The sequence below is a fragment of the Saimiri boliviensis genome, chromosome 1 (genome assembly GCF_048565385.1).
Source record: "Saimiri boliviensis isolate mSaiBol1 chromosome 1, mSaiBol1.pri, whole genome shotgun sequence".
Classification (NCBI taxonomy): domain Eukaryota; kingdom Metazoa; phylum Chordata; class Mammalia; order Primates; family Cebidae; genus Saimiri; species Saimiri boliviensis.
In genome coordinates, this window is record NC_133449.1 from 103,885,462 (window position 1) to 103,904,597 (window position 19,136).

The 19,136-nt window shown below is 42.8% G+C and overlaps 1 protein-coding gene across 4 annotated transcripts in view; it reads right to left on the reverse strand.

Annotated features, from left to right (window-relative positions):
* Positions 1-19,136, reverse strand: part of NFATC3 (nuclear factor of activated T cells 3) — a 183,215-nt gene that overhangs the window by 61,598 nt on the left and 102,481 nt on the right. For all 4 annotated transcript variants that reach the window (XM_010346827.3, XM_010346828.3, XM_074401630.1 and 1 more), the window contains exons 7-8: positions 14,457-14,512; positions 11,548-11,674 (exon numbers count right to left, since the gene is read on the reverse strand). In XM_010346827.3, the coding sequence (XP_010345129.1) occupies positions 11,548-11,674; positions 14,457-14,512 (183 nt within the window). The remainder of the gene's footprint in view (positions 1-11,547; positions 11,675-14,456; positions 14,513-19,136) is intronic.

Below are 19,136 nucleotides of genomic sequence, written 5' to 3' on the forward strand. Positions count from 1 at the left end.
TAACACAAACAGGGATGAAACAGGCCTCTTGCTCACCATGTTGCTGGTGACAAGGAGAGAAGAGCTGTGGCTTTCGGGAGCCTAACCTACGAGCTCTCTAAGCCAGGGCTGTGACACCCTCTTTGGGGCTCTGAGACTCCTGGCATCTCCGAGTTTCTGGGAGCCACCATGTTCCCCAGTGCCAGCCGCGGAAGCTGCTTGTGGCATCCCTGGTCTAGCCACAGCCTCACAGGGAGCCAGCACCCATGCTGGCACCTAGAAGCTGCCACGCCTTGCCACAGCCAGTGTACCTGGCTGTACAGTGACTGGACGGCCATGCTTGCTCACTCACACACCCCTGCCCACTCAGCTCACCCCTGGCAGGCATAGGATTCAGGTTGGCAGTGTAACACAAGTGCAGCTTGCCAGACCGAGTGGGCCCAGTGGGCTGTGGGCAAAGGTGCCACTAGCCACAGGAGTTTCCAGCTGGCAAAGAGACACCTCAAGGATCCTGTAACTATATGACTATCTAAAAATTGTATAAGTAAAATTTTAAAAGGAATTTGCCATAAACAAACAAAAGGTTAAAATTTCTAATATGAAGAATTCACACAAATTAAGGAGCTAAACAAAATAATACTAACATAACAGAGACCAGGTAATACAAAAGAATACTAAGAACTTATTACAATTCTATAAAATTCTGTTGATAAAGAAAAATTAAAATGTTCAGTTACAAAACGATGTATGGGTTAGTCCCATCCATTTTCATTTTTTTTTTTTTTTTTGAGACGGAGCTTCGCTCTTGTTACCCAGGCTGGAGTGCAATGGCACGATCTCGGCTCACCGCAACCTCCACCTCCTGGGTTCAAGCAATTCTCCTGCCTCAGCCTCCTGAGTAGCTGGGATTACAGGCACGTGCCACCATGCCCAGCCAATTTTTTGTATCTTTAGTAGAGACGGGGTTTCACCATGTTGACCAGGATGGTCTCGATCTCTTGACCTCGTGATCCACCCGCCTCAGCCTCCCAAAGTGCTGGGATTACAGGCTTGAGCCACCGCGCCCGGCTTCCATTTTCATTTTTTAAAAATTTGTGGCCAGGCGCTGTGGTTCATGTCTGCAATCACAGCACTTTGGGAGGCCGAGGCAGATGGATCACCTGAGATTGGGAGTTCAAGACCAGCCTGACTAACATGGAAAAACCCCATCTCTACTAAAAATTAAAAAAAAATTACCCAGGCATGGTGGCATTGCCTGTCATTCCAGCTACTTGGGAGGCTGAAACAGGAGAATTGCTTGAACCCAGGAGGCGGAGGTTACAGTGAGCCGAAACGATGCCATTGCACTCCAGCCTGTGCAATAAGAATGAAACTCCACCTCAAAAAAAAAAAAAAGTTGTTTATATGTAGATCAAAGGAATCTGGAAGAACAGAAAGATTGTCTCAGAATAGAAGAGAATTGGAATGTTTTAATATAGTCCTTCCATTTGTCTTTTTAAAAAATTTTACAGTAATATACTGGCTTTTGTAAACATTTTATTCAAATTTTTTTTTTTTTTTTTTTTGAGACAGAGTGTCGCTCTTGTTACCCAGGCTGGAGTGCAATGGCACGATCTCGACTCACCGCAACCTCCGCCTCCTGGGTTCAAGCAATTCTCCTGCGTCAGCCTCCTGAGTAGCTGGGACTACAGGCACACGCCACCACGCCCAGCTAATTTTTTGTATTTTTAGTAGAGACGGGGTTTCACCACGTTAACCAGGATGGTCTCGATCTCTCGACCTCGTGATCTACCCGCCTCGGCCTCCCAAAGTGCTGGAATTACAGGTTTGAGCCACTGCGCCCGGCCTCAAAATTTTATTTTAGAAAAAAATGAAAAAAGCTAAATGCTACATAGAAAGATAGTAACCAACCGGAATAAGTACTATCCAAACACTCCTGTATGCCTATTCTTCCTTGTATCAGTGTATGCCACTTGATTTGTAATCTATCAACCCTAAGACCAGTGATGAGTTACAGTGCAATCCAATGTTCTCTTTCCATTCCAGAGCTCTACAGGTTTCCTTCCAAAATGTAATATCCTCTAGGATTCTGCCTTTTTATTGTCCTCCCAATTCATGGGCTGAAAAGGCAGCAAACTCTCCTGGTTTGCCTTTGAATTACTACCATTATAAGGCAGTAATCAAAACCCCTAATCTGCTTGACTGATTTTGCTTTTCTTATTGCAGTCTGGGAAGTCCTCTCCTTTCTCATTCAAGTTAGAGTCCACAGTCCCTCATCTCAACAGTACAGTATTTGATAACCTTTCTGGACAAGATGTTTGCTATACCACACTCTGGAAGAGATGCATACTCTACCACCTGCCCTGAAGAATTTGAGTGCTGCTTAAGAAAGGTAAACAGCGGCTCAACTTGTTACAAAGTGGAATGAAAAACAAAAGGAGCCGGGCGTTGTGGCTCACTTCGGGAGGCCGATGGGTGGATCAAGGGTCAGGAGTTCAAGGCCAGCCTGGCCAACATGGTGAAACCCCGTAAAAATATAAAAATTAGCTGGGTGTGGTGGCACATACCTATAATCCCAGCTACTCGGGAGGCTGAGGCAGGAGAATTGCTTGAACCAAGACCCTGGAGGAGGTCACACCACTACACTCTAGCCTGGGCTACAGAGTGACACTCCGTCTCAAAAGAAAAAAAAGAAAAGAAAGGAAAAAGAAAATTAAATCCCTTGGCCAAGCACGATGGCTCACTGTGGGGAAACCCTGTAATTCCAACAATTTGGGAGGCCAAGATAAGTGGATCACTTGAGGTCAGGAGTTGGAGACCAGCCTGGCCAACATGGTGAAACCTCATCACGACTGAAAATATAAAAATTAGCCAGGTGCGATGGCAGGTGCCTGTAATCTCAGCTCTCAGAAGGATAAGGCAGGAGAAGCACTTGAACCTGGGAGGTGGAGGTTGCAGTGAGCCAAGATCATACCGCTGCACTTAAGCTTGTGTGACACAGTATAAATCCATCTCAAAAAAAAAAAAAAAATTAAAAGGGGATATCACCACAGAGTCCACAGAAATACAAACCATCATCAGAGATTATTACAAACAACTCTATGCACATAAACTAGTAAACCTGGAAGAAATGGATACATTCCTGGGCACTTGCATCCTCCCAAGCCTAAACCAGGTAGAAGTCCAAACCCTGAATAGACCAATAACAAAGTCTGAGCCGGGCACGGTGGCTCACACCTGTAATCCCAGCACTTTGGGAGGCTGAGGCGGGTGGATCACGAGGTCAACAGATCGAGACCATCCTGGTCAACGTGGTGAAACCCCGTCTCTACTAAAAATACAAAAAATTAGCTGGGCATGGTGGCGCGTGCCTGTAGTCCCAGCTACTCAGGAGGCTGAGGCAGGAGAATTGCCTGAACCCAGGAGGCAGAGGTTGCGGTGAGCCGAGATCGTGCCATTGCACTCCAGCCTGGGTAACAACAGCAAAACTTCTCTCAAAAAATAAATAAATAAATAAATAAACAAGGTCTGAAGTTGGGGCAGTAATTAAGAGCCTACCACCCAAAAAAAGCCCAGGTCCAGATGGGTTCACGGCCGAATTCTACCAGACATACAAAGAAGAGCTGGTACCATTCCTTCTGAAACTATTCCAAACAATCCAAAAACAGGAAATCCTTCCCAAATCATTTTATGAAACCAGCATTATCCTGATACCAAAACCCGCAGACTCAGCAAGAAAAGAAAACTTCAGGCCAATATCCATGATGAACACAGATGCAAAAACCTTCAATAAAACACTGGTAAACAGACTGCAACAGCACATCAAAAAGCTTATCCACCATGATCAAGTAAGCTTCATCCAGGGGATGGAAGACTGGTTCAACATACACAAGTCTATAAGCGTAATTCGCCACATAAACAGAACCAAAGACAAAAACCACATGATTATCACAATTGATGCAGAGAAGGCCTTTGACAAAATTCAACAGCCCTTTATGCTAAAAACCCTCAATAAACTAGGTACTCATGGAACGTATCTCAAAATAATAAAAGCTATTTATAACAAACCAACAGCCAATGTCATACTGAATGGGCAAAAACTGGAAGCATTCCCTTTGAAATCTGGCACTAGGCAAAGATGCCCTCTCTCACCACTCCTATTCAATATAGTATTGGAAGTTCTAGCCAGAGCAATCAGGCAAGAAAAAGAAATAAAGGGTACTCAACTAAGAAAGGAGGAAGTCACATTGTCTCTATCTGCAGCCATGACTGTATATTTAGAAGACCCCATCGCCTCAGCCCAAAATCTCCTGAAACTGATAAGCAACTTCAGCAAAGTTTCAGGATACAAAATCAATGTGCAAAAATCACAAGCATTCCTATATACCAATAACAGACTTAAAAAGAGCCAAATCAAGAATGAACTGCCATCCACAATTGCAACAAAGAGAATAAAAGACCTAGGAATACAACTAACAAGGAACATAAATGACCTCTTCAAGGAGAACTACAAACCAATGCTCAACAAAATAAGAGAAGACACAAACAGATGAAGAAACATTCCATGTTCATGGTTAGAAAGAATCAGTATCGTGAAAATGGCCATACTGCCCAAAGTAATTTACAGATTCAACGCTATCCCGATCAAGCTGCCAATGACCTTCTTCACAGAACTGGAAAAAAAAATCTTAAACTTCACATGGAACCAAAAGAGAGCCCACATAGACAAGTCAATTCTAAGCAAAAAGAACAAAGCGGGAGACATCACACTACCGGACTTCAAACTATACAAGGCTACAGTAATCAAAACAGCATGGTACTGGTACCAAAACAGAGATATAGACCAATGGAACAGAACAGAGGCCTCGAAGGCAACACAACACATCTACAACCATCCGATCTTTGACAAACCTCACAAAAACAAGCAATGGGGAAAGGATTCCCTGTTTAATAAATGGTGTTGGGAAAACTGGCTAGCCATGTGCAGAAAGCAGAAACTGGATCCCTTCCTGAGACCTTACACTAAAATTAACTCCAGATGGATTAAAGACTTAAACATGGCCGGGTGCGGTGGCTCACGCCTGTAATCCCAGCACTTTGGGAGGCCGAGGTGGGTGGATCACGAGGTCAACAGATCGAGACCATCCTGATCAACATGGTGAAACCCCGTCTCTACTAAAAATACAAAAAATCAGCTGGGTATGGTGGTGCGTGCCTGTGATCCCAGCTACTCAGGAGGCTGAGGCAGGAGAATTGCCTGAACCCAGGAGGCGGAGGTTGCAGTGAGCCGAGATCACGCCATTGCACTCCAGCTTGGGTAACAAGAGCGAAACTCTATCTCAAAAAAAAAAAAAAAAAAAAAAAAAACTTAAACATAAGACCTAACACCATAAAAACCCTAGAATAAAATCTAGGCAAAACTATTCAGGACATAGGCATAGACGAGGACTTCATGACCAAAACACCAAAAGCATTGGCAACAAAAGCCAAAATAGACAAATGGGACCCAATCAAACTCCACAGCTTCTGCACAGCAAAAGAAATAGTTGTTAGAATGAATCGGCAACCAACAGAATGGGAAAAAATTTTTGCAATCTATCCATCTGATAAAGGGCTGATATCCAGAATTTACAAACAACTAAAACAGATTTACAAGAAAAAAACAAGCCCATTCAAAAGTGGGCAAAGAATATGAACAGACACTTTACAAAAGAAGACATACATGAGGCCAACAAACATGAAAAAATGCTCACCATCACTGGTCATTAGAGAAATGCAAATCAAAACCACATTGAGATACCATCTCACGCCAGTTAGAATGGCGATCATTAAAAAATCTGGAGACAACAGATGCTGGAGAGGATGTGGAGAAATAGGAACACTTTTACACTGTTGGTGGGAGTGTAAATTAGTTCAACCATTGTGGAAGACAGTGTGGCGATTCCTCAAGGATCCAGAAATAGAAATTCCATTTGACCCAGCAATCCCGTTACTGGGTATATATCCAAAGGAGTATAAATCACTTTACTGTAAGGACACATGCACATGAATGTTCACTGCAGCACTCTTTACAATAGCAAAGACCTGGAACCCACCCAAATGCCCATCGATGATAGACTGGACAGGGAAAATGGGGCACATATACACCATGGAATATTATGCAGCCATCAAAAACGATGAGTTCCATGTCCTTCGTAGGGACATGGATGAACCTGGAAACCATCATTCTCAGCAAACTGACACAAGAACAGAAAATCAAACACCACATGTTCTCACTCATAGGTGGGTGTTGAACAATGAGAACACGTGGACACAGGGAGGGGAGCATCACACATTGGGGTCTGTCAGGGGGTAAACAGGGGAGGGACAGTGGGAAGTAGGAAGTTGGGGAGAGATAGGATGGGGAGAAATGTGAGATATAAGTGACGGGGAGGAAGGCAGCAAATCACACTGCCACGTGTGTACCTATGCAACAATCTTGCATGTTCTTCATGTGTACCCCCAAACCTAAAATGCAATTAAAAAAAAAAAGAAAAAAAATTAAACTCCTAATTATAGGATTAATTATAATAGTGACTGTAAATTGATGATCAACATCAATGGTGCCGTTCAATAAGGTCTAGAATCCTACTACGTTTTTGCAGAGAACTTTCCCTTTCTTAACAAAACTGATTTCAAACGTTCTCCATGATTGTCCAACTGTGTAATCACCCAAATTTTCCACTGCTCACACAGGACATGTCATTTTTTACAGGAAAATAAAACTAAAGCTATCATATAGAAGCTCCTTAAAGTCTCAATTACTAAATCTACCAACTTTTTTCATCTACATCCATCTTAATCCATCTTCTTCATCTTCCCTTCTGTTCCTTCTCCCATCTAAGGCCCATTTTAAATTCTATCCCCTCTCATCTTTTCCAAAAACCTGATTATTCTTTATCATCACTGATGTTATCTGTAATTCAAAAACACTCTTAGTGTTTCAATCACCTTCCTAGGCTTATCTCATGTAAATCTTGCTCCCTATAGTCACTAATTTCAGAAATGATTAAATTAGTTCTTGATACTTTATAAAGAGAAACTTGGGGAAAGTGATTTGTGAAATACAAGTCTGATCATGTTACCTCTCTGTTAAAGCTCGCTTTTTTTTTTTTTTTTTTTCTAAGATGGAGTTTCACTCTTGTTGCCCAGGCTAGGGTGCAATGGCATAATCTCAGCTCACCGCAACCTCTACCTCCTGGGTTCAAGCGATTTTCCTGCCTTAGCCTCCTGAGTAGATGAAATTACAAGAATGAGCCACCACGCCTGGCTAATTTTGTATTTTTAGTAGAGATGGAGTTTCTCCATGTTGGTCAGGCTGGTCTTGAACTCCTGACCTCTGGTGATCAGCCCACCTTGGTCTTCCATAGTGCTCAGATTACAGGTGTAAGCCACCGCACCCGGCCTATAGCTCACTTCTTACAGTTGTTTGAATACTCTATGATCCCACCAACAAGGCCTCTGCACATGCTGTCTTTGATTTGCAACGTTCTTCCTCACTTTATCTAACACCGTAATTAATAGTATAGACTCCCCAGCCAGACGCCTAGGTTCAAATCCCTTTTCTAACACTTACTACCTGTGTGACTTCAGTTGATTCATTTGTAAAATGAGGAGAACAATAGTGTTTACCTTACAGGGTTATGGGAAGATAAATGAGTTGTTATGTGTAAAATGCTTAGAAGAGCACCTGGCAGACACTAAATGCTCTAAATGTTTCCTAAGTAAATAAATAAACCTCTGTGTACTCTATCATAACAAAAGCCCAGATTCTACAGCCAGATTGCTTGTGCATAAAGTTTGGCTCTAAGATTTATGCTGGACACTATGAGACCTTAAATATGTTACTTAACTGCTCATTTTTCTTATTTGAAAATAGAATAACAAAGCCTACATCATAGGTCAATTATGAGGATTACGAGTTAATACAGGAAGGGCTTGGCCAGGCGCGGTGGCTCACGCCTGTAATCCCAGCACTTTGGGAGGCCGAGGCGGGTGGATCATGAGGTCAACAAATCAAGACCATCCTGGTCAACGTGGTGAAACCCTGTCTCTACTAAAAATACAAAAAATTAGCTGGGCATGGTGGCGCGTGCCTGTAATCCCAGCTACTCAGGAGGCTGAGGCAGGAGAATTGCCTGAACCCAGGAGGCGGAGGTTGCGGTGAGCCGAGATCGCACCATTGCACTCCAGCCTGGGTAACAAGAGCGAAACTCCGTCTCAAAAAAAAAAAAAAAATACAGGAAGGGCTAAGAACATCACTAAGAGGCCGGGTGTGGTGGCTCATGCCTGTAATCCCAGCACTTTGGGAGGCCGAGGCAGGTGGATCACGAGGTCAAGATATTGAGACCATTGTGGTCAATATGGTGAAACCCTGTCTCTACTAAAAATACAAAAAATTAGCTGGGCATGGTGGTGCATGCCTGTAATCCCAGCTACTCAGGAGGCTGAGACAGGAGAATTGCCTGAACCCAGGAGGCAGAGGCTGTGGTGAGCCAAGATCGCACCATTGCACTCCAGCCTGGGTAACGAGAGCAAAACTCTGTCTCAAAAAAAAAAAAGAACATCACTAAGAATACAGTAAATGCTAATAAATAGCTATTACTTTCCAGTTATCAACTCAAGTATCACTTCTTCATGAAAGCCTTTTCTAAACCTGTCAGCCTGTGCAGTGGTCTGTTATTTGCACCCACAGCACTATGTCCCTTTGCTTCAGCCTTTACCTCAGTTTCTAATTACAAACTTGTAAGCAATTTATTTATTTAGTGTCTTTTTTTTCTTCTTTGTGACACAGTCTTGCTCTGTCACCCATGCTGGAGAGTAGTGGCACCATCTCAGCTCACTGCAACCTCTGCCTCCGAGGTTCCAGTGATACTCCTGCCTCAGCCTCCTGAGTAGCTGGGACTACTGGTGCCTGCCACCATACTCAGCTAAATTTTGTATTTTTGTAGAGACAGGGTTTCATCATGTTGGCCAAGCTGGTCTTATTATTATTATTTTTTTTTCAGATGGAGTCTCACTCTGTTGCCCAGGCTGATGTGCAGTGGCACGATCTTGGCTCGCTGCAACCTTTACCTCCTGGCTTCAAGTGATTCTCCTACCTCAGCCTCCTGAGCAGCTAAGACTACAGGTGTGTGCCACCACGTCTAGCTAATTTTTGTATTTTTAGTAGAGGCAGAGTTTCACCATGTGGGCCAGGCTGGTCTTGAACTCCTAACCTCAAATGATCCACCCATTTCAGCCTCCCAAAGTGCTGTGATTACAGGCATGAGCCACTGCACGTGGCCTTTTTCTTTCCTTTTTTTTTTTGAGACATTGTCTCATTTTGTCACACAGGCTGGAGTGCAATGGTGTGATCCTGGCTCACTGCAACCTCTGCTTCCTGGGTTCAGGTGATTCTCCTGCCTCAGCCTCCTGAGCAGCTGGGATTACAGATGGGCGCCATCATGCCCAGCTAATTTTTCTATTTTTGTAGAGATGGGTTTTCACCATATTGGCAAAGCTGGTCTCGAACTCCCAACCTCAAGTAATCTGCCCGCCTTGACCTGCCAAAATGCTGGGATTAGAGGCATGAGCCACCAAGCCCAGCACATATACATATATACATATATATATATATATATATATATATGTATGTGTGTGTGTGTGTGTGTGTGTGTGTGTGTGTGTGCATGTATGTATGAGAGAGAGTCTTTTTTTTTTTTTTTTTGACAAGGTCATATTCTGGTGCCCCGGCTGGAGTGCAGTGGTATGATCCTGGCTCACTGCAGCCTCAACTTCCCAGGCTCAAGCAATCTTACCACCCCAATCTCCCAAGTAGCTGGGATACAGGCACACGCCACCAGACCAGGCTAATTTCTAAAAATAATTGGGGCCAGGCATGATTTTCAGCTTTTGGAACATAAGTGGCCTTTAGAGACTATAAGTAAAAATAAACCCAGGCTTTAAAGGGTACAAGGCTGGAAGTGGTGGCTCATGACTGTAATCCCAGCACATTGTGAAGCTGAGGTGAGCAGATCACTTGAAGTCAGGAGTTCAAGACCAGCGTGGCCAACACAGCAACACCCTATCTCTACTAAAAATATAAAAAATTGTTTGTTTTTTTTTGAGATGGAATCTCAATCTGTCATCCAGGTAGGAGTATAATGGCACACTCTCGGCTCATCGCGACCTCCGCTTCCCAGGTTCAAGCAATCCTCCTGAGTAGCTGGGATTACAGGTGTACGGCACCACATCTGGCTAATTTTTGTATTTTTAGAGATGGGGTTTCACCATGTTGGCCAGGCTGGTCTCAAACTCCTGATCTTGTGATCCACCTGCCTCAGCCTCCCAAAGTGTTGGGATTACAGACATGAGCCACCGTGCCCAGCCTATTCTTTTCATTTCCTATAAACCATTTTAAAGCTTTTGCAAGAGTAAATTTTAAAGGGCAAGGTACACTATAATGGTTTTTTTTTTTTTGAGACAGAGTCTCACTCCATCACCAGGCGCCAGGCTGGAGTACAGTGGTGTAACCTCGGCTCACTGCAACCTCCATCTCCTGATTCAAGCAATTCTCCTGCCTTAGCCTCCTGAGTAGCTGGGACTACAGGAGTGCGCCACCACACCCAGCTAATTTTTTTGTATTTTTAGTAGAGACGGGGTTTCACCATGTTGGCCAGGATGGTCTCAATCTCTTGACCTCGTGATCCGCCTGCCTTGGCCTTCCAAAGTGCTGGGATTACAGGCATGAGCCACCACGCCTGGCAGGTACACTTTAATTTTTTATTATTACATACCCTCGTGACAAGCACAGTGCCTAGAACAGAGAAGGCCTCTATACATATTTGTTCTCTGTCACCATCAGCATGAAACACCACATAATATTTATGTGTCACAATCAATAACTGGAAAGTTATAGCACTTGAATAGCTGCAAAAAGAGGCATGGAAGCCTCCTGTGTTAGGCTGTATCTACAAAATCAGGAACTCTGGCATCAAGTTTATACCCCCTATAGCCCACAGTATGGTGCAGCTGCTATGTGCCAAATGAAAATCTAACAAAATCAAGTTAAATGATCAAGAATAAAATAGAAAAATATTAAAAATATATTAAAAATTTAAAAAAGAAAATCTAACAAGGGTTTTCTTCATGTGATTGGGAATGGGTGAGATGAAGACACTATGAACTGAGCACAATGCCTTTTTACAGTGCTAAGAGTACAAAGAGAGTTCAAGACTCAGGAGCACACACATACTCACAAACACCTGCCCCTCTGTAATGCTGGGAATTTTTGATAAAAAGTCTTCTGAAAAAAAGACTTTAAACCTACAGTCCATCTTCTAATTTCCCCATAATAAATCATTACAAAATAACAACTGAGAGCATATCTAATATGTAAAGTCAACATAAACTTTAGACTGGGCATCTGTTGGTGTTTTCATTGTTTATACGCACTCTATTTTAAACATTCTAATACAAGATTCATTGAATAGCTCTTTATTCATCATGAAAGGAAGCTTTATAGTAAATCATCACGACTCCTCGTACCTGGTGTGTAAGTAAAACGTTGAGACTGGCTTTTTTTCCTCTTGCCATTGCAAAGATAAAAGTGCACCTGCACTGCAGCTGTAACTGCTGGGTTATGATATGGAGGAACTTCAAGGACAATGTGAGCCTGAGGATGGAAAGCAAGATTATGTTACACTCAGAACTAAAAATGAAATGCACCTGCTAAACACATCACAACTCATGAGTCTTAACTACAAGGCTCCCACATAATAGATAATTATGCACATCAGCTAGTCATATAAGTCATCTGGAGATTTACTATAGGGACACTTCAGTCTTGAAAGAGGTAAGTTCTTTAATTAATAAAACAGAAATTGCTTTTTACTCACCCAATTGGGTTTCTGGCCATAGCAGAAGTAAAAAGTCTTACATACTATGTAGAGAGATATTTTGCTCTACCAAGTATTACATGTTACCATGTATCTTAACAGTAAATTCATTCTGGGTTTTTTTTTTTTTTTTTTGAGACGGAGTTTCCCTCTTGTTACCCAGGCTGGAGTGCAATGGCACGATCTCGGCTCACCGCAACCTCCGCCTCCTGGGTTCAGGCAATTATCCTGCCTCAGCCTCCTGAGTAGCTGGGATTACAGGCACACACCACCATGCCCAGCTAATTTTTTGTATTTTTAGTAGAGACGGGGTTTCACCATGTTGACCAGGATGGTCTCGATCTCTTGACCTCGTGATCCACCCACCTCGGCCTCCCAAAGTGCTGGGATTACAGGCTTGAGCCACCGCGCCCGGCTCATTCTGGTTTTTAATTAGGTTTAATGATTCCCAAGCTGCATTATAGTTTAGATCTCTTATCTTAAATTTTACATTCAAAATGTTCTAAACTAGAGCCAGGTGCAGTAGCTCACACCTGTAATCCCAGCACTTTGGGGGAGGCTGAGGCCAGCAGATCACTTGAGGTCAGGAGTTTGAGACCAGCCTGGCCAACATGTTGAAACCCCATCCCAAGTAAAAATACAAAAATTAGCCAGGCATGGTCACACATCTGTAATCCCAGCTACTCAGGAGTCTGAGGCAGGAGAATCACTTGAATCCAGGAGGCGGAGGCTGCAGTGAGCCAAGATTGCATCACTAAACTCTAGCCTGAGCAACAGAGCTTGGCTCCATCTAAAAAAAAAATAAATGGCCGGGCGCGGTGGCTCACGCCTGTAATCCCAGCACTTTGGGAGGCTGAGGCAGGTGGATCATGAGGTCAGGAGATCGAGGCCATCCTGGCCAACATGGTGAAAACCAGTCTCTACATTAAAAAAAAAAAAAAAAAAATTAGGCCAGGCGCGGTAGCTCGCGCCTATAATCCCAGCACTTTGGGAGGCTCAGGTGGGCAGATCACGAGGTCAAGAGATCGAGACCATCCTGACCAACATGGTGAAACCCCATCTCTACTAAAAATACAAAAATTAGCTGGGCGTGGTGGCGCATGCCTGTAGTCCCTGCTATTCAGGAATCTGAGGCAGAATTGCTTGAACCCGGGAGGCAGAGGTTGCAGTGAGCTGAGATTTTGTCACTGCACTCCAGCCTGGCACCTGGCAATGGAAAGAGACTGTCTCAAAAAAAAAAAAAAAAAAAAAAAAAAAAAAAAAAAAATTAATTAATTAATTAAACAAAACAACCCAAAATGTTTTAAACTGGTATTAAACAAAATTTGTATCTATATAAAAAATAATTTTACAAAACCAAGGTGAAAATGTTAGCCCCAAACCAAATGCAATTCTCAACCTAATTGCTCCACATCTTTGGAAAGCACTGTGGAAACTGGTATTCCCTATCCCAGAAAATACTCTTGTCTCTATTCCAAACAAGTCCAAAGCTTTCAATGTAGAATCCTAGAAGTTTTAACTAAGTAACTGAGGAGGAAGAAATAGTGTGTTAAGTACACAATTCTCTAAGGACTTGTCTTGCTACTATCTTTTGTCCAGTACCTATGTTCTTTCTCTTTTTTATTTCTCTGTGAAGGCCTATACATATGTTCTTTATTGAATCTGTTTTTATTCCTGAATTCAGAGAAATTATAATAATTTCAATAAGAACCTTCTGATGATGATCTTTCTAGTTTCTCCTTCCCTATACACAATAAGGAAAAAAAAAGACACTAACTGGTTATCTTTTCTAAACTTTAATTTACTTTAATACTATGTAAGTATCTTACTTCCAAACCTCTAGAAATTTTACTTTTTTAGACAAGGTCTCACTCTGTCACCCAGGCTGGAGTGTAGTGGTATGATCATGGCTCATTGCAGCCTTGATCTCTCAGGCTCAGGTGATCCTCCCACCTCAGCCTTCCAAGTAGCTGGGACTACAGGCACACATCACTACGCATGGCTAATTTTTTTGTAGAAACAGAGTTTTACCATATTGGTCAGGCTTGTCTTGAACTCCTGGGCTCAAACGATCCTCCTGCCTCAGCCTCCCAAAGTGCTGGTATTATAGGCATGAGCCCCTGTGTCCAGGCTAATTTTACTTTTTTTTTTTTTTTTTTGAGACGGAGTTTCGCTCTTCTTACCCAGGCTGGAGTGCAATGGCACGATCTCAGCTCACCGCAACCTCTGCCTCCTGGGTTCATGCAATTCTCCTGCCTCAGCCTCCTGAGTAGCTGGGATTACAGGCACGCACCACCACGCCCAGCTAGTTTTTTGTATTTTTAGTAGAGACGGGGTTTCACCATGTTGACCAGGATGGTCTCGATCTCTCGACCTCGTGATCCACCCCCCTCAGCCTCCCAAAGTGCTGGGATTACAGGTTTGAGCCACCGCGCCCAGCTTAATTTTACTTTTTTATTAATCAATATACAAAAGACTCATCCATATCATAAAGCAATATTATTCAATTTTCTATTCAGTGTCTTAAATATTTCTTAAAAATTAAGGTAAATTTCTTACCCCTTGACATTTTTCCCTGATTATTTTCCCTTCTACCTCCCACTGAGGTCGTCCATCTATTGAAAGAAAGAGTTTACAGTTAAAAGCAATTTATATCAGAAAGCACACAGACCAAATCTAAAGCATGTAGTATCACAAATTTATCAGCAAAGGGGATCTTTTTTTCACTGACTTCCATTATGAAATAAAATGTGAAATGTGTACAAACAAGGAAAAAATAAGGAGAAAGATCTTGGGCTGCCCAGGTTAGCAGATCCCACAGAGTTCATTCTAACCATCTACCAAAGTGATGTTTAAAAGCCGTCTGAGAGCACCCCCATCGAGTGGTGGCCAACTTTTGCTTGTGTATCTAAAATGATCGGAAACTCACTTCCTCACCAGGTAACTCACTCCATCTTGGATAATAATTGCTGCTAGAAAGCTCCTCATGCTAAATGAAATGTCTCTTTACGTATCCAACAACTGGTCTAAATACTGTTCCTTGCAGTCACAAAATAAAATCTTGATTGCTTGTCTGTGATGTTGAAAAGCAGTTATGCCTGCTTGTGTCTCCTCTCCCACTGGCTAGCATCCCCAGTTCTGTGCCTATCCCTTACACGATATTTTAGACTTCATGGTCTCTGTGTAAACATGCTCCTCCAAATTCACCAGGACCAGGACTTAACAGCCTATGTGAGAAATGACCAAGCATGGTACAGAATGACTGAGGCTGTCACCACCATACATTGGAATTGCTGTGTCTGTTAATGAAAGCTTTCTTAGGGTGCATGGGGAAGCTTTCTTGGGAGCACCATAAGCTGACCCTCACACTAAGTAAGTGACCAACTATCTATACATTTCCTACTGCCATGTTCCCACACTGTGCACTTATGTAGCTGAGTTGTTTTTTTTCTCCCAAACCTTTGGAACTTTACTTACTCCCAGCAGGGAGATTTCATTTTTTTGGATTACTTGACTTGCCAAAATAGTTTTTAGATATTGATGGTCCTAAAAAATGTTTCCTAAGCTTTCCAGATTTTTGTCACCTGAAGATTTGGCCAACACTTTTTCTCTTTATCCCAAGTGAACTACTCACTTGGAGACAGCCTTGTCTAGTACTAAAATTCTCTGACTGATATACAATTATTCCAATGCATTATTTTTGTATCACAGGCATTCACCCAGTGACTAAGCCACACACCTGCTTGCATCACTTCTTCACCTGGTCTGTGAAGTTATCAAGAGAGATTTCATCAAACACTTTCCAGGTTGTAACCATCATTTTCCAGTCCAGCAACTAGAAAATGGCTACTTCTGATGCACAAGAGATACTACAGACAAGTGCTACACCTACTTAGATTTATAGCTGAGTTTAGCAATGATGGGCTGGATCCTTATGTGCAAGACACTTTGTGTTACTGAGATAACTGAGACCGGGTACCCTGCTTTCAGCCTGTGGATGAAAGGCAAATGCAAACAGTTCATTATAATAAAATGTGGTGGGTGCCAGGCACAGTGGCTCACGCCTGTAATCCCAGCACTTTGGGAGGCCGAGGGGGGTGGATCTCGAGGTCAAGAGATTGAGACCATCCTGGTCAACATGGTGAAACCCCGTCTCTACTAAAAATACAAAAAATTAGCTGGGCATGGTGGCATGTGCCTGTAATCCCAGCTACTCAGGAGGCTGAGGCAGGAGAATTGCCTGAACCCAGTAGGCGGAGGTTGTGGTGAGCCGAGATCGCGCCATTGCACTCCAGCCTGGGTAACAAAAGCGAAACTCCATCTCAAAAAAAAAAAAAAAAAAAAAAAAAAAAAGTGGTGGGTACAATAATTAATAAAGGTGCACTCTGGTTAAACCAAGAACACAGGAGCAGGGTCTTTCTAATCTTGGGGAGGGTAGTGAGACAAGGAAGGCTTCCTAGAAGAGCTCTAGAACTGAGACTTAACATGAGATAGAACTCATAATGTGGGGAAAGGGTAATTATAGGTAGAAGAGACAGCATGAGCAAAGGCAAGATGACAAGAATCCCTAAGATAAAGAGATCTATAAGCAGCTATGATATTGTGTAAAGTACAAGGCAGGGAGCAGTAAGAAAGAGGGTTGGAAAGACTGGCAGCAGATTATGGCCTGAATGCCATAATAAGGAGCCTAGAAAATGAAGGGGATCACTGAAGGTGTTTTTTTTTTTTTTTTTTTGAGACGGAGTTTCGCTGTTGTTACCCAGGCTGGAGTGCAATGGCACGATCTCGGCTCACCGCAACCTCCGCCTCCTGGGTTCAGGCAATTCTCCTGCCTCAGCCTTCCGAGTAGCTGGGATTACAGGCGTGCGCCACCATGCCCAGCTAATTTTTTGTATTTTTACTAGAGATGGGGTTTCACCATGTTGACCAGGATGGTCTCGATCTCATGACCTCGTGATCCACCCGCCTCGGCCTCCCAAAGTGCTGGGATTATAGGCGTGAGCCACCGCGCCCCACCTGAAGGCGTTTTTAAAATGGGAGTTACATGTTTACAACTGCAATCTCCCCTAAAGCCAGTAACTACCACCATTTAACATGATTCAGTTTCAATCAAAAGCTCTTAAATGTGAAGCTCTGGGTCAAATAAACGAATTCAATAATACCTAATAATTGTACTCAAGCACAGATGAATTTTTACAGTGGAAAGGAAGGGACAGCTCTGAGACACCATCTCTTCCTCATGCTCCTTATTCACCTGAAATGTGACACCTACAGAAAGACATTCCTTGATGACTTGATATAAACAGTTCACAATTCAGTTCTTCATAGTGGTTTTGTCTGGAATAATCTTGTTCACTTATTTGTTTATAGGTGCTTCCCTACCAGAATGTAAGCTCAATTAGGGCAGGCAAACCTGAAGGTTGTATTCAACATTATATCCCTAATGCCTAGACTAGTGTCTATATCACATAGCACTGTTGCATAAATAATTGAAGAATTAATAAATTATGAAACAGAACTGATGTTTTTTGAAGACAGACAGGATATGGGTCAGGGTTGAAGGTAAATGAATTTTAAAGGAGAAGACAGACAGCCACATCGTTTCCTGCTCAAAGAGAAGATGCTGATATTATTATTATTATTTTGAGATGGAGTTTCCCTCTTGCTTCCCAGGCTAGAGTACAGTGGTGTAATCTCGGCTCACTGCAACCTCCATCTCCTGGGTTCAACAATCTCCTGCCTCAGCCTCCCGAGTTGGGATTACAGGCACCTGCCACCACACACAGCTAAGTTTTTGTATTTTCAGTAGAGATGGGGTTTTACCATGTTGGCCAGGCTGGTCTTGAACTCCTGGCCTCAGATGATCCACCTGCCTAAACCTCCCAAAGTGCTGGTGTTAAAGGTGTGAGCCACTGCACCCAACCGTGATGTATTATTAATCAAGTTAAGAAATTCAGAGAGAGAAACTAGTTTGTGAAGTCAGATTTGTTTTCACATTTTAAGTACCAGTGAGACATTTATAAACCAATATCCAGTGGGTACTTCAACATTCAGGTTAAAGTTTAAGAGAAACATGTTGCTACAGAGAGGTATTTGGGAGCTAATACAATTTCTCAAAAAGGAGGAAGATAATGAGAAGAAAAATGAATATAAAACCTTAGAAAACATCTATATTTAAGAGCCAGAAAAACTCGCATAAAAAGACGAACAGTAATAAAGATGTATGAGAACCTGGTAAGAACAATTACACAAAGCAAAGGGGGAAAAGAGTCAAGAAGGAGAGTAAGTAGCTAGCTGTAAAATTTTCAGGTGGAGGCTGGGTGCGGTGGCTCAAGCCTGTAATCCCAGCACTTTGGGAGGCCGAGGCGGGTGCATCATGAGGTCAAGAGATCGAGACCATCCTGGTCAACATGCTGAAACCTGGTCTCTACTAAAAATACAAAAAAATTAGCTGGGCATGGTAGCGCGTGCCTGTAATCCCAGCTACTCAGGAGGCTGAGGCAGGAGAATTGCCTGAACCCAGGAGGCGGAGGTTGCAGTGAGCCGAGATTGCGCCATTGCACTCCAGCCTGGGTAACAAGAGCGAAACTCCGTCTCAAAAAAAAAAAAAATTTTCAGGTGGTTATGACTTCAATGAAGTGAAGGACAAAAGATTAAAGAGTGGCAGATAAGGAAACTAAAGCAAATGACACTACATTTTTTTGAGAGGGTGGATGCTAAACGGTAGAGAAATGAAACAAAAGCTAAAGAGGATGACAGAGTTAAGAGAAAGGGAATGTTTAGGATGAAAAGACATAAACATAATTAAACTACAAGAAGGAGAATCCAGTAGAAAAAGAGAACTTATAAAAGAGAGGTGATGGAGGCACTGTATAGCCTTTAAGACTTAAGTTTTAAAAAGATAAAATAGTAAAAACAGATTAAAATTTTAATTAAGAAAAAACATAGTCAGGTGTGACAGCTCACGCCTGTAATCCCAACCTTTGGGAGGCCAAGGCAGATGAACTGCCTGAGCTCAGGAGGTCGAGCCCAGCCTGGGTAACATGGTGAAACCTCATCTCTACTAAAATACAAAAAAAAAATTAGCCTGGCGTGGCAGTGTGTGCCTATAGTCCCAGCTACTTGGGAGGCTGAGGCAGGAGAATTGCAAGAACCCAGGAGGCAGAGGCTGCAGTGAGCCAAAACTGCACCACTGCACTCCAACCTGGGTGACAGAGTGAGACTTCATCTCAAAAAGAA